At 39.3% G+C, this 13921-nt stretch overlaps 1 protein-coding gene across 4 annotated transcripts in view; it reads right to left on the bottom strand.

Moving 5' to 3' along the window:
• Positions 1–13921, bottom strand: part of ANK3 (ankyrin 3) — a 545106-nt gene that overhangs the window by 138049 nt on the left and 393136 nt on the right. For all 4 annotated transcript variants that reach the window (XM_053582915.1, XM_053582914.1, XM_053582918.1 and 1 more), the window contains exons 17-18: positions 11476–11673; positions 8406–8504 (exon numbers count right to left, since the gene is read on the bottom strand). In XM_053582915.1, coding sequence (XP_053438890.1) covers positions 8406–8504; positions 11476–11673 — 297 coding nt within the window. The remainder of the gene's footprint in view (positions 1–8405; positions 8505–11475; positions 11674–13921) is intronic.

Below are 13921 nucleotides of genomic sequence, written 5' to 3'. Positions count from 1 at the left end.
TTTTTTTTCTTTCAGACATTGTACTAATTATGCAAATAATTCATTTTTTATGCCTCAGCTTCCTCATCTATAAAACTAATTTTACTAACCTCATTGGGTAGTTGTAAGGATTAAACAGATTAATAAATATAAAGCACTTAGAATAGTACCTGAGACAGAGAACATGGGTAATAAATTTTGCTATTATTATTATTGTTGCTGTGAATACTATTTTTTTCCTACTCTAGACTATGAATTCTATGAAGGCAAGGGGTATGTCATCCAGGTAAGAATTTGGCAACTCAGAGGAGATCTATAAATGAATGTGAAATGGGTAAGAATCAAATAAGCTCTCAAAGTTTTTCATGTTTTTACATACACTTTGAAGAAATTCAACGTAACTATTCATCCTCTAATTAGCACCCTCAGAGAATCAATCCCATTTAGGGGAGGTCTAAATAAGATGCTTCATGACATTATCCTCTTAAAAAGCAAAGGCAGTGGCTTCATCTCAGCCAAACTACACTGACTATTAAACTCCATGGCACACTTTAGTCAGAACTGATTTGGTGAACTTCAAAAGCAAAGGGAGGAGGGGGTTGGAAATCCAGGGGGAGGACCGCAAAAGTATTTTCTTTGCCTTTTCCTTCCAAGAGAAAACAGGCTTTGACATTTCATTGTTATTTTTTAACATAAACCAATGAATGGAATGGTATATATTCCACCTGTAGGCTGCTTGGAAATGTGCTCTTTACCAGTCAGGATTTTAAAGTTCAGGGGATGTAATAACTCCTTATTCATGAAGGTAAGCAGCAGATGCAGGCAACCCAGCACTCCACACTTCCGTCCTGCTCTAATTATGGGACAATCATTGCTTCATTTCCTTTGGGGACTGTGATCTTTGTGGAGAAGAAAAAGGAAAGGAGAAGAATGTATAAGAGACAGCAGTGCTTTCTAAAGTGACATGCTCTGCTTCATTTGGAAAGGTCAGGAACAGGTACGTGCAAAATACTATGCTGAGTATAAAAATGATTACTGATTATGATCTCAGGGAGCTCAGTTAGGAAAAAGCCTCTAGAGACCTGAGATTCTTACACCACGGGGTTTTGTGTGCAAAGGAGCAGAGGCAGCAAGGTCCTTTCTTTTCTCTTCCCCCACCTGGTGTGGAGAGCCACCCTTCCTGGTGGAATTTCGGTCCATGCCTTGGTTGTGCTGGGGCACAAAAAAATTGAGAACCTTGACTCAGTTCTTGCCTTCTACAATTTTGTATCTATAAAAGGAGATATAACGTAATGAAGTGTCCAAATTTTGTTTGTGTGTATACTTAGGTATATCATTAAAACAATACTCAGTGAGTATATTTACCATGAAGTTAAAAACATTCAGAGTAAAGAATTCTTCCTTGGTGAAAGTATTCAAACAACATGAAGAAAATAAGCTAAATTAAGTCTGATTTTGATGTCTGCAATACCTTTTTAATTCTTGGTCCTACATCTGTATTATTAACATCTTCAATATGTCCACGCACCTAAGAACCTGTCTGTATTATATAGGAAAGTGTTTTTATTCACAATATTTAATAAGCATTCTTTTTTGTGCCAGACATGACAACTAGGAAGACATTTTCAAGTAGACAACACAAGTCTAATATGGAGAGATAAAATAAAGTCTTTAAAGAAAATGTTCAGAGGTGGAGGCGGAGCATGATGGCGGCCTAGTAACAGCTTCCTTGCATCTGGGCACCGTGAGTCTGGGGAGATAGGACTCCAGGCATCTCTGGCTGGTGGGATCTGCCTATCATCACTCCTATGAGGATACAGGGAGTCAGTGAGAGACTTCTGGACCCCAAGAGGAGGACTAAAACAGTGGAAAACCGGCAAGTGGTCGCGTGTGTTCAATCCGTCTAAACCCGCCCACAACTTCCTCCTTTCTTTCATCCCTTTTTTGCTCTTCAACCTTCTCACCCTTCTGGTCCTGTAACCCTTAGTCCACAGGCACAAGAACTTAAAGAGCAAGAGGAAGTGAAAGGAAAATTAGGGCAAGGAAACAGATAAAAGAAATCACTCATGAGGAAGAATCAGTAGAAAACTCCAGGCAACATGAAGAACCAGTCTAGAACAACCCCACCAAGGGACCATGAGGTAGCTACGGCAGATGATTCCACCTGTAAAGAAATGTTAGGAATGACAGAAAGGGAATTTAGAATACACATGTTGAAAACAATGAAAGAAATGATGGAAACATCATTGAAGGAAATTGCTAATAAAGTGGAAAATAACCAAAAGGAAATCCAAAAACAAAATCAAATAAGAGATGAACGATATGAAGAATATAAAAAGGATATAGCAGAGCTGAAGGAAATGAAACAGTCAATTAGGGAACTTAAAGATGCAATGGAAAGTATCACCAACAGGCTAGACAATGCAGAAGAAAGAATTTCAGAGGTAGAAAACAAAGTTCTTGAGATAACTCAGACAGTAAAAGAGGCAGAAAAGAAGAGAGAGAAAGCAGAACGTTCACTGTCAGAATTATGGGACTTTATGAAGCGTTCCAACATACGAGTTATAGGAATTCCAGAAGGGGAAGAAGAATGCCCCAGAGGTATGGAAGCCATACTAGAGGATATTATAAAAGAAAATTTCCCAAACATCACCAAAGATTCTGACACACTGCTTTCAGAGGGATATCGGACCCCAGGTCGCCTCAACTCTAACCGAGCTTCTCCAAGACACATTGTGATGAACCTGTCCAAAGTCAAGACAAAAGAAAAGATTCTGCAAGCTGCCAGGAGTAAGCGCCAGTTGACCTACAGGGGCAAATCCATCAGAGTGACTGCAGACTTCTCTAATGAAACTTTCCAAGCAAGAAGACAATGGTCATCCACTTTTAATCTACTTAAACAGAACAATTTTCAGCCCAGAATTCTGTACCCCGCTAAGCTAAGCTTAAAAACTGACGGAGAAATCAAATCATTTACGGATATACAAACATTGAGGAAATTCGCCACAACAAGACCAGCTCTACAGGAAATACTTCAACCTGTTCTGCACACTGACCACCACAATGGATCAGCAGCAAAGTAAGAACTCAGAAATCAAAGGACAGAACCTAACCTCCACACAGATGCAAAAGATAAAACTAAGCAATGGACTCTCACCAAATAAGACGAATAGAATACTACCACATTTATCAATTATCTCAATAAATGTTAATGGCTTGAATTCCCCACTGAAGAGACATAGATTGGCTGACTGGATTAAAAAACACAAGCCATCCGTTTGCTGTCTGCAAGAAACACACCTGGCTTCAAAAGACAAATTAAAGCTCCGAGTCAAGGGTTGGAAGACAATTTTTCAGGCAAATGGAATTCAGAAGAAAAGAGGAGTTGCAATCTTATTTTCAGATACATGTGGATTTAAAGCAACTAAAGTTAAAAAAGACAAAGATGGTCACTTTATATTGGTCAAGGGAAAACTACAACAAGAAGACATTTCAATTCTAAATATTTATGCACCCAATTTAAATGCTCCCAGATTCTTGAAGCAGACCTTACTCAGTCTGAGCAATATGATATCTGATAATACCATAATGACAGGGGACCTTAACACTCCTCTTACAGAGCTGGACAGATCCTCTAAACAGAAATTAAACAAGGATATAAGAGATTTAAATGAGACCCTAGAACAACTGTGCTTGATAGATGCATATAGAACACTCCACCCCAAAGATAAAGAATATACATTCTTCTCATCACCCCATGGAACATTCTCCAAAATTGATCATATCCTGGGACACAAAACAAATATCAACAGAATCAAAAGAATTGAAATTTTACCTTGTATCTTTTCAGACCATAAGGCACTAAAGGTGGAACTCAACTCTAAGAAAAATGCTCGACCCCACCCAAAGGCATGGAAATTAAACAATCTTCTGTTGAATAACAGATGGGTGCAGGAAGAAATAAAACAGGAAATCATTAACTTCCTTGAGCATAACAACAATGAAGACACAAGCTACTAAAACCTGTGGGATACTGCAAAAGCAGTTTTGAGAGGAAAATTCATCGCTTTAGATGCCTACATTCGAAAAACAGAAAGAGAGCACATCAACAATCTCACAAGAGATCTTATGGAATTGGAAAAAGAAGAACAATCTAAGCCTAAACTCAGTAGAAGAAAAGAAATATCCAAAATCAAATCAGAGATCAATGAAATTGAAAACAAAAGAATCGTTCAGAAAATTAATGAAACAAGGAGTTGGTTTTTTGAAAAAATAAATAAACCATTGGCCAGACTAACGAGGAATAGAAAAGTAAAATCTCTAGTAACCTCAATCAGAAATGATAAAGGGGAAATAACAACTGATCCCACAGAGATACAAGAGATCATCTCTGAATACTACCAGAAACTCTATGCCCAGAAATTTGACAATGTGAAGGAAATGGATCAATATTTGGAATCACACCCTCTCCCTAGACTTAGCCAGGAAGAAATAGACCTCCTGAACAGACCAATTTCAAGCACTGAGATCAAAGAAACAATAAAAAATCTTCCAACCAAAAAATGCCCTGGTCCAGATGGCTTCACTCCAGAATTCTATCAAACCTTCAAGGAAGAGCTTATTCCTGTACTGCAGAAATTATTCCAAAAAACTGAGGAAGAAGGAATCTTCCCCAACACATTCTATGAAGCAAACATCACCCTGATACCAAAACCAGGAAAAGACCCAAGCAAAAAGGAGAATTTCAGACCAATCTCACTCATGAATATAGATGGAAAAATTCTCAACAAAATCCTAGCCAATAGATTACAGCTTATCATCAAAAAAGTCATTCGTCATGATCAAGTAGGCTTCATCCCAGGGATGCAAGGCTGGTTTAACATATGCAAGTCCATAAACGTTATCCACCATATTAACAGAGGCAAAAATAAAGATCACATGATCCTCTCAATAGATGCAGAAAAAGCATTTGATAAAATCCAGCATCCTTTTCTAATTAGAACACTGAAGAGTATAGGCATAGGTGGCACATTTCTAAAACTGATTGAAGCTATCTATGACAAACCCACAGCCAATATTTTACTGAATGGAGTAAAACTGAAAGCTTTTCCTCTTAGAACTGGAACCAGACAAGGTTGTCCTCTGTCACCTTTACTATTCAACATAGTGCTGGAAGTTCTAGCCAAGACAATTAGGCAAGACAAGGAAATAAAGGGAATCCAAATGGGAGCAGAGGAGGTCAAACTCTCCCTCTTTGCTGACGACATGATCTTATACTTAGAGAACCCCAAAGACTCAACCACAAGACTCCTAGAAGTCATCAAAAAATACAGTAATGTTTCAGGATATAAAATCAATGTCCACAAGTCAGTAGCCTTTGTATACACCAATAACAGTCAAGATGAGAAGCTAATTAAGGACACAACTCCCTTCACCATAGTTTCAAAGAAAATGAAATACCTAGGAATATACCTAACGAAGGAGGTGAAGGACCTCTATAAAGAAAACTATGAAATCCTCAGAAAGGAAACAGCAGAGGATATTAACAAATGGAAGAACATACCATGCTCATGGATGGGAAGAATCAACATTGTTAAAATGTCTATACTTCCCAAAGCAATCTACCTATTCAATGCCATTCCCATCAAAGTACCTACATCATACTTTCAAGATTTGGAAAAAATGATTCTGCGTTTTGTATGGAACCAGAAAAAACCCCGTATAGCTAAGGCAGTTCTCTGTAACAAAAATAAAGCTGGGGGCATCAGCATACCAGATTTTAGTCTGTACTACAAAGCCATAGTGGTCAAGACAGCATGGTACTGGCACAAAAACAGAGACATAGATACTTGGAATCGAATTGAAAACCAAGAAATGAAACTAATATCTTACAACCACCTAATCTTCGATAAACCAAACAAGAAGTTACCTTGGGGGAAAGACTCCCTATTCAATAAATGGTGTTGGGAGAACTGGATGTCTACATGTAAAAGACTGAAACTGGACCCACACCTTTCCCCACTCACAAAAATTGATTCAAGATGGATAAAGGACTTAAATTTAAGGCATGAAACAATAAAAATCCTCAAAGAAAGCATAGGAAAAACACTGGAAGATATTGGCCTGGGGGAAGACTTCATGAAGACGACTGCCATGGCAATGGCAACAACAACAAAAATAAACAAATGGGACTTCATTAAACTGAAAAGCTTCTGTACAGCTAAGGAGACAATAACCAAAGCAAAGAGACAACCTACACAATGGGAAAGGATATTTGCATATTTTCAATCAGACAAAAGCTTGATAACTAGGATCTATAGAGAACTCAAATTAATCCACACGAAAAAAGCCAACAATCCCATATATCAATGGGCAAGAGACATGAATAGAACTTTCTCTAAAGACGACAGACGAATGGCTAACAAACACATGAAAAAATGTTCATCATCTCTATATATTAGAGAAATGCAAATCAAAACAACCCTGAGATATCATCTAACCCCAGTGAGAATGGCCCACATCACAAAATCTCAAAACTGCAGATGCTGGCATGGATGTGGAGAGAAGGGAACACTTTTACACTGCTGGTGGGACTGCAAACTAGTACAACCTTTCTGGAAGGAAGTATGGAGAAACCTCAAAGCACTCAAGCTAGACCTCCCATTTGCTCCTGCAATCCCATTACTGGGCATCTACCCAGAAGGAAAAAAATCCTTTTATCATAAGGACACTTGTACTAGACTGTTTATTGCAGCTCAATTTACAATCGCCAAAATGTGGAAAGAGCCTAAATGCCCACCAACCCAGGAATGGATTAACAAGCTGTGGTATATGTATACCATGGAATACTATTCAGCCATTAAAAAAAATGGAGACTTTACATCCTTCGTATTAACCTGGATGGACGTGGAAGACATTATTCTTAGTAAAGCATCACAAGAATGGAGAAGCATGAATCCTATGTACTCAATTTTGATATGAATACAATTAATGATGATTAAGGTTATTGGGGGGGGAAGCAGAAAGAGGGATGGAGGGAGGGGGGTGGGGCCTTAGTGTGTGTCACACTTTATGGGGGCAAGACATGATTGCAAGAGGGACTTTACCTAACAATTGCAATCAGTGTAACTGGCTTATTGTACCCTCAATGAATCTCCAACAATAAAAAAAAAAAAAAAAAAGAAAATGTTTAGAAAAATAAAATTGATATATTTGATTATGACATAAAATATCCATTTTTCTTATCTGTGTTTGTGATTTTTTTTTCTCTCCTTTTTCTGTGACAGGGTCTTGCCATATTGCCCAGGCTAGAGTGAGGTGGTGTCGTCATGGTTCATTGTAACTTCAAACTCCTGGGCTTATGTGATCCTTCTGCCTCAGCTTTCCAGGTAGCTGGGACTACAGGTGCATGCCACAACATCCTGCTAATTTTTTTTTTTTTTTTTTTAGAGATGAGGTCTCACTATGTTGTTGAGGCTGGTCTCAAAGTTTTGGCTTCAAGCGATCCTGCTGCCCTGGCTTCCCAAAGTGCTGGGATTACAGGTGTGAGCCACCGTACCAGCCTGATTTTTCTTATCTGTGTTTGCATTGGGTCATGATACAAGAGTAATGGGAACATTATTTTCTTTTTTCTTTCTTATTTTTTTAACTTTTTTTTCTTTTTTGACAGCATCTCACTCTGTCACCCCAGCTAGAGTCCCCCTGGCTTCAGCACAGTTCAGAGCAACCTCAACCTCCTGGGTGCAAGTGATCCTGCAGCCTCAGCCTGTGGAGTAGCTGTGACTACAGACATTAGCCACAATGCCTGGCTAATTTCTATTTTTAGTAGAGACATGGTCTCGCTCTTGCTCAGGTTGGTCTTGAACTCCTGCGCTCAGGCAATCCACCTGCCTAGCCTCGCAGGGTGCTAGAACTGCAGGCAGGAGCCACTGCACCCATCTTTTTTCCTTTTTGAAAAGAAAACTATTTTGTCTGAGAGAGAGAAAGAGAAAGCGAGAACACCACAAAACCACAACCGCCTCAGGCATTTAGCAAGGGAATAACTGAATAAACCTTAGTTGTCCTTTTGCATAAATCACCCTGAACAAAGTTAGGAGTTACAAATGACTGACAAGTTGGTCTATTTGTCTGTTTATCTGCATTTTTAACAAATCAGTCACAAAACCTGAGCTTTCACCCTCTGCCCCTGAAGGCCACATCTATTGTGAGGAGGCTTAACAGTGTTAACACAGGGGATAGTTTGCCCTAGGGATAAAGCACTTAGGTGTTAAAGACAAAGGTATCTGGACACACGTGCTACAACCACAGACTTTGGTGTCTCTTGCACAAAGATGTTTGAAGGGTTTTCCCTCCTATACAATGGTTAATTCCTTCCACAGAGGAGTCACCAGGTGGCACTTTGTAGGGGAAGGGAAGGGAGCACATACCTTTGTCTGGGCATCCACGAGAGCCCCTTGGTTTACCAGGACTTCAGCCACATTCACTCTGTCTTCTTGAGCAGCCAAATGCAGTGGGGTCAGGCCACTCTGAAAAAGATTATGGGAGGAAATATAGTACACGTAGCCATATTTGAGAAACAATTTGTCCATTCTAGGATAGTAAGCCTAGAATTTCTATGTTAAAAAAATCTGTAGAATAAGTGTATATACCATATTACGTTAGCACTGTGGCAACACTGCTGTTTGCAGCCCTAATGAAAAGTTTCAAGCATATTAAAAGGTGGATGGAATACAGTGAAACTTGTATACTCATGACAGACTCAGCAATTCCCATGATTTTTCTGTATTTGCTTTACCCATCCCTCTTTGTCTTTTCATTCATTGCTTTCTGGCAGTGCTTTAAAGCAAATCCAGACATATCATTTTCTCCTATATATATTTATCTTTAAAAATTAGAGACTTTTTTTTTACAGAATTATGCAAGAGTTTTAATACCTTACCAATTGTACTTGCTTTAGAAAGAATTAGGAAAATACCTGTTTACGAAGGGAATATTGACAGATGGTAGAAATACAGTAGAACCTGCAGACTTGACCCCCTCCCTACATTGACCACCTTCTCAAGGTGACCTAATTTTCACAGACTGACACACACATGTCCGTATCAGCACAGTAGGCCTCGTTCCTTATGTTGACCCCCCTCTGTATGTTGGCCAGTTTTTACAGTCCCCTGGGGGGTCAACTTAAAGCAGTTCTACTACACTTTCTCCATGTTAATACCCAAGGTTTGATAAATATTTTCAGTCTGTTGCTTCTGGGTAGGGCAGATCACCAGTGAAGTTAATGCAAATGCCAGATCACAATGATTTCCAGGTCATTTAGATGGTTCAACAAGACAAAAACAGTATTTGAAACCGACTCAACTAGAGAATTTGCAGAATGCATGGATGTTCTCACCAAGAAAGAAATCACTAAGCCTATACTCTGGTTTAAAAAAGCTTCTGTAATTGTAAAGCCTTTATTTTTTTTTCCATAAGTAATCTCCAAGGGGAAGTGAGTCGGTGTAAGTGTTTGCAGATCTTTTCTTTCATCCATTGTGAACACAGAAGTTAGCGTGTAAATCCTGGAGGCGTTCTTTCTCCTCCAGCATCTGTGCAACGAGAATACCAGCCTGTTTTATATGTCAGAGGAAAGGAGGGAATCAAAGAGAGCTTCAGGAAGGGCACAGAGCCCTCTAGATGTGAAATGTTATTTATGTGTGGGTTGCCAGTCCATGAGAGAAATTATAGGAGTATGAAAGAGTCATTCACTGGTTGACTTTTAATAATGTTTATAGAATTTGGGAAGCAGCTCAGTGAAACTGAATATAGGGGAAGTGTAAAAAGGAGGACTGAAGCATGCACTGGAGATCCAAGACAAACAGGCCAGGGCCAAAATTGGCACCACCCAAACACTGACATCATCACAGAACAATGTTCCATGTTCTACTTTAGAAAAAATAACACTTACAGCCATAACATTTTGTGAAAGTGTCATGGTCACTTAGTGTAAGTTTGAGACTTTTCAACACTCTGAGAATACTTTACTGAGTGCCTCTGAGCAAAGATTGGGAGATGTGTGCTGCGCACGTGCCCCCCAGTGGTGCTCTTGCGTCGATGTGCAGGCAGCTCTTGTGGCCGCTCACGTGGCTTACCCACGCCCTGCAGGCGTCTCTTCTGGATTCGTCAGCCTGCTCTCTTTCCCTGTAGTTTGATGGAAAGATCCAGCTACTACATTTATGTGCCTACCTTCCATGTGTGCTCCTCTGATAAGAGCAGGATCATCCTGAATTTACACTGCTTTCCTTTCTGTCTTCCTCAAACCACTGAGGAAGTAACATATCTTTAATCTTTATGTAACCTGTGTCTAGCATCTATTTAATCCACCTATTAATGGATTAAATCAGAGGGAAAAGCAAACTTTTTTCAGGGTGAAACAGGATAATTAATGAAATTTTACTTTTATATTAATGGTTTGGATTAAAAAGATATAAAAAATGGTAGATTGCAAAAGCCCTACTTGTGTTCAGAAGTTACCTGTTAAATCTTTCAGAGGGATTTGACCACTGATCATTTTAAAAATAGTCCTTATTTAAAACAGAAGGAACATGAACTTAGCATAGCAACAACTCTATCTAATATTCTTTTAGCTAAAAATATAGTTATTCGTGGTCTGTAAAACCCAGGTAGTAAAATATGAACATCAGAAGCAAAGTGGAGTCAAATCAAACATCAGCACGTCACCAGTAACTGGGGTTCATGATCATTTTTTCCTGAAATTGGGGAACTGTTGATTACTAGTAAGAAAAAAAAGTGAAAACATGAAGTGTTTAGTTGAACATAAATTCTCTTTTCTTTTTCTTTTTGAGACAGAGTCTCACTATGTTGCCCACACTAGAGTGCTATAATGTCATAGCTCACAGAAGAGCTTAGGGAACAGTCTTCATGAGTTCCTTCAGAATCGCAAATTTACAAGTGAAGACCAGACTTGTAAGCTAACAACTTTTCCTATCTATTCAATAAAATAGCTACTCCAAATTTCTGTTATTAAAATGAATTATCTGAAGGCAGTCATGTTTCTAATTTGTCTTCGTAACTCTCTCCTCAAAACTGGACAGACAAGGAATAGAATCCCCCCCCCCCAAATGTCTGTGGAATAAAACAATAGGCTGTAATTTGGAACTTCTTAGGTGCTATGTTCTGGTAACAATGTTTCCCTTTAAATTATAACTTTTTTTTTTTTTTAAGTTACTTGAAAAACCTTGAGGACCTCATTTTTATGGTCACACATATACAGAGTCACATGCATATAGACTCAATTGTATGGTAAATGATTTACCATCCTATTATTTAAACAGATTGTTTAAAATTTTTGCTATAACGAGTACCACTTTGGTAAACATCTTTGTGCAATATTATACTTTCTATGTTCTATTTGATCCAGATTTTTCATGAATTATTAGTGACCTTGCTGAGGGGTAAGGTTTTGTTGTGTGCTTTGTCAAGAAACACAACGGTTACCTTATTGCTCAGGTTCACATTGGCATTTCTACTGAGAAGCAGCGACACCATGTCCACGTGTCCTTCCTGAGCTGCGAGATGGACGGAAGCGATTCCTTGCCGGGTTACTGCGTTGGCATCAGCACCATATTCCAGCAGAGTTGTCGCTATGTCCATCTGGTTCTTTTTGGCAGCGATGTGCAGTGGTGTATAACCATTCTGTCAACACGGATCACTTGGTCACATGCCCAGTAGCAAGATAAAAATGTGTACAGTGCATTTTCAAATAATATACTTCTCTTTCTAGTGGTTGTCTTGGATTGTTTAAAAAAATCATGATGAAATTAGCAAACACTGGTAAACCAAGTGGTGCCATTAGCATATTGCCTTGTGTCCCCACATCCCAAGTAGGGAAGGCAGGAGAGTGCAGACAGTTTAACATGAGTGTGATTAGTTTTCCAAAAGGAATATAGGTTTTCCTTTTACAAGTAGTTTAGTTAGTAGGTGCTGAGTAATTATTTGCGTTGTTTAAATTGAGGAGAGGCAGAACCTCTACTAGGGAACAACAGACAATATGGTATCACTGGAGCCCATTCGAAGCCATTCATTATTCCATTTCAAAGATCCCTTTAACTGCCATCTACTGCTTCTAAGTTGACATTTTTAACTTTTGTGGTTGTGAGGACACTATCATCTAATCCAATTTGCCACTCTAAATTCCTTTCTCATGAAACTCCAGTCATTATGCTGTGTTTCTGCTGGTCTTGCCATCCTGCAGGTCCTGAAACAGAGAGACAGTCCCTCATCCTGCCTCACGTTTCTCTACCATACCTTACTGCGGCAAGAATTCTTTTCCCAGCATGCCCAGGGGTCAGCTCTATTCACTGCAAATTCAGCTCTAGGGTCATCCCCTCCATTATATCTTTTACCTGTCTAGACTTCCCAAACCTCAATGCCCACCCCCCTAAACTTAGTGACTCTAATCAAAGTATTGGGGACATTTTAGTGGCATATGTTTGTTTATGTATCTATCTCCTCCTAATACAGTATACATTTGTTGAGGGACCATAATGCATCATATTTGCCTTTGTATCTCTAGGGCTGCATAGTAACTGGCACATACTGATTAGATGAAGAAAGGAATCCTCAGAAATTGAATCAAGCGTTCAAGAGCTTTCAGAACACTCTGGCATCCTTTTTGTGGCTGACCTTCGATGCTTAGATAGGTACCACCAAAATGTCTTTGATAAGCTGTTAATCAGCTGTGCCTTGGGAGACTTCAGCATCCTTGTCCTCAGAAAGAGTTCCAGGGAGAGTCTTGACCTGATTGATTCACAGTCATCTAAGGGACATGTGAGATTACATTTTGACATGGACATGACCCCAATTATTTAAAATATCCATGTGTGCCAATGAAAAATGAGAATGACTTTTTTTTTGTTCCCTACAGACAGGAGGATTTAGAGAAAGAAAATAGAATCTAAAAATTTATATTTGGGAAAACAATCCAAATTTAGACAATGCAACAGTCACTATCTATCCAAGTCATTTGGCAGGGCCAGAAACAGCACAGAGGGCTACATACTGACTGGCTGTCCTATGACGACAATCTTCACACTCAAGTCACTTACATGTCCTAGTCCAACAGCATTTCTTCTCACTTGAGAAACTCTCCGTAATCAATTGTAGAGGATTTATTAGACTATTGGATATCAACCCATGAAAGTGCAAATGTCACTTCTAGAAGCTTCTGAAACCAACCTCTGCCAAACTGGATAATCCAGGATAAATGAAGATTGTATATTCCTATTTTAATTTTGACCTACTGCCATCTGGAAACCCCAGATGCCCTGAGAACCATTAGGCCCTCTGCTGGGACACATCTTTCAGAGACCAAAGCCTTGAGAGCCAAATGCTGAGCCTCAGACTGAGCCCACTGCTATGGGGAGTGATGGTGGTGGGGGAGCTGTTTCACCCCCCCCCCACAACACACACACCCCTAAAAAGCAGTGCTAAACTAGGAAATGTCAGTCAATACATCTGACACTAACCCCTAGAGAGTTAAAGGAGAGATAAAGTCAGGACTCTGTCTCCTATCATGCATCTGGTCTGTTTTTACTTTTACAAGTTAGTCACTTCTCAACCCCTAAACATGGTAAGTCAGTTCAAGAGCCTCTCACACATGACAACCTTCTTGATTACTTCTAATTCTACCAAAACATCCTGGGTCCCCATACATACTTCTCCCAAGAAGCTTTAGTATTTCTGTAATGCATGCCAACTTCAGACAAGTTACTCACTACTGCTTAGGGCAGTGGTTCTCAACCTGTGGGTCATGACCCCTTTGGGGGTCGACGACCCTTTCACAGGGGTCGCCTAAGACAATCCTGCATATCAGATATTTACATTACGATTCATAATAGTAGCAAAATTACAATTATGAAGAAGCAACAAAAATAATTTTATG

Source organism: Nycticebus coucang, chromosome 3 (assembly GCF_027406575.1).
Source record: "Nycticebus coucang isolate mNycCou1 chromosome 3, mNycCou1.pri, whole genome shotgun sequence".
In the NCBI taxonomy this organism is placed as follows: domain Eukaryota; kingdom Metazoa; phylum Chordata; class Mammalia; order Primates; family Lorisidae; genus Nycticebus; species Nycticebus coucang.
Note: the sequence above shows the minus strand (reverse complement) of the source record. Positions and strands in the feature narration are given on the sequence as shown.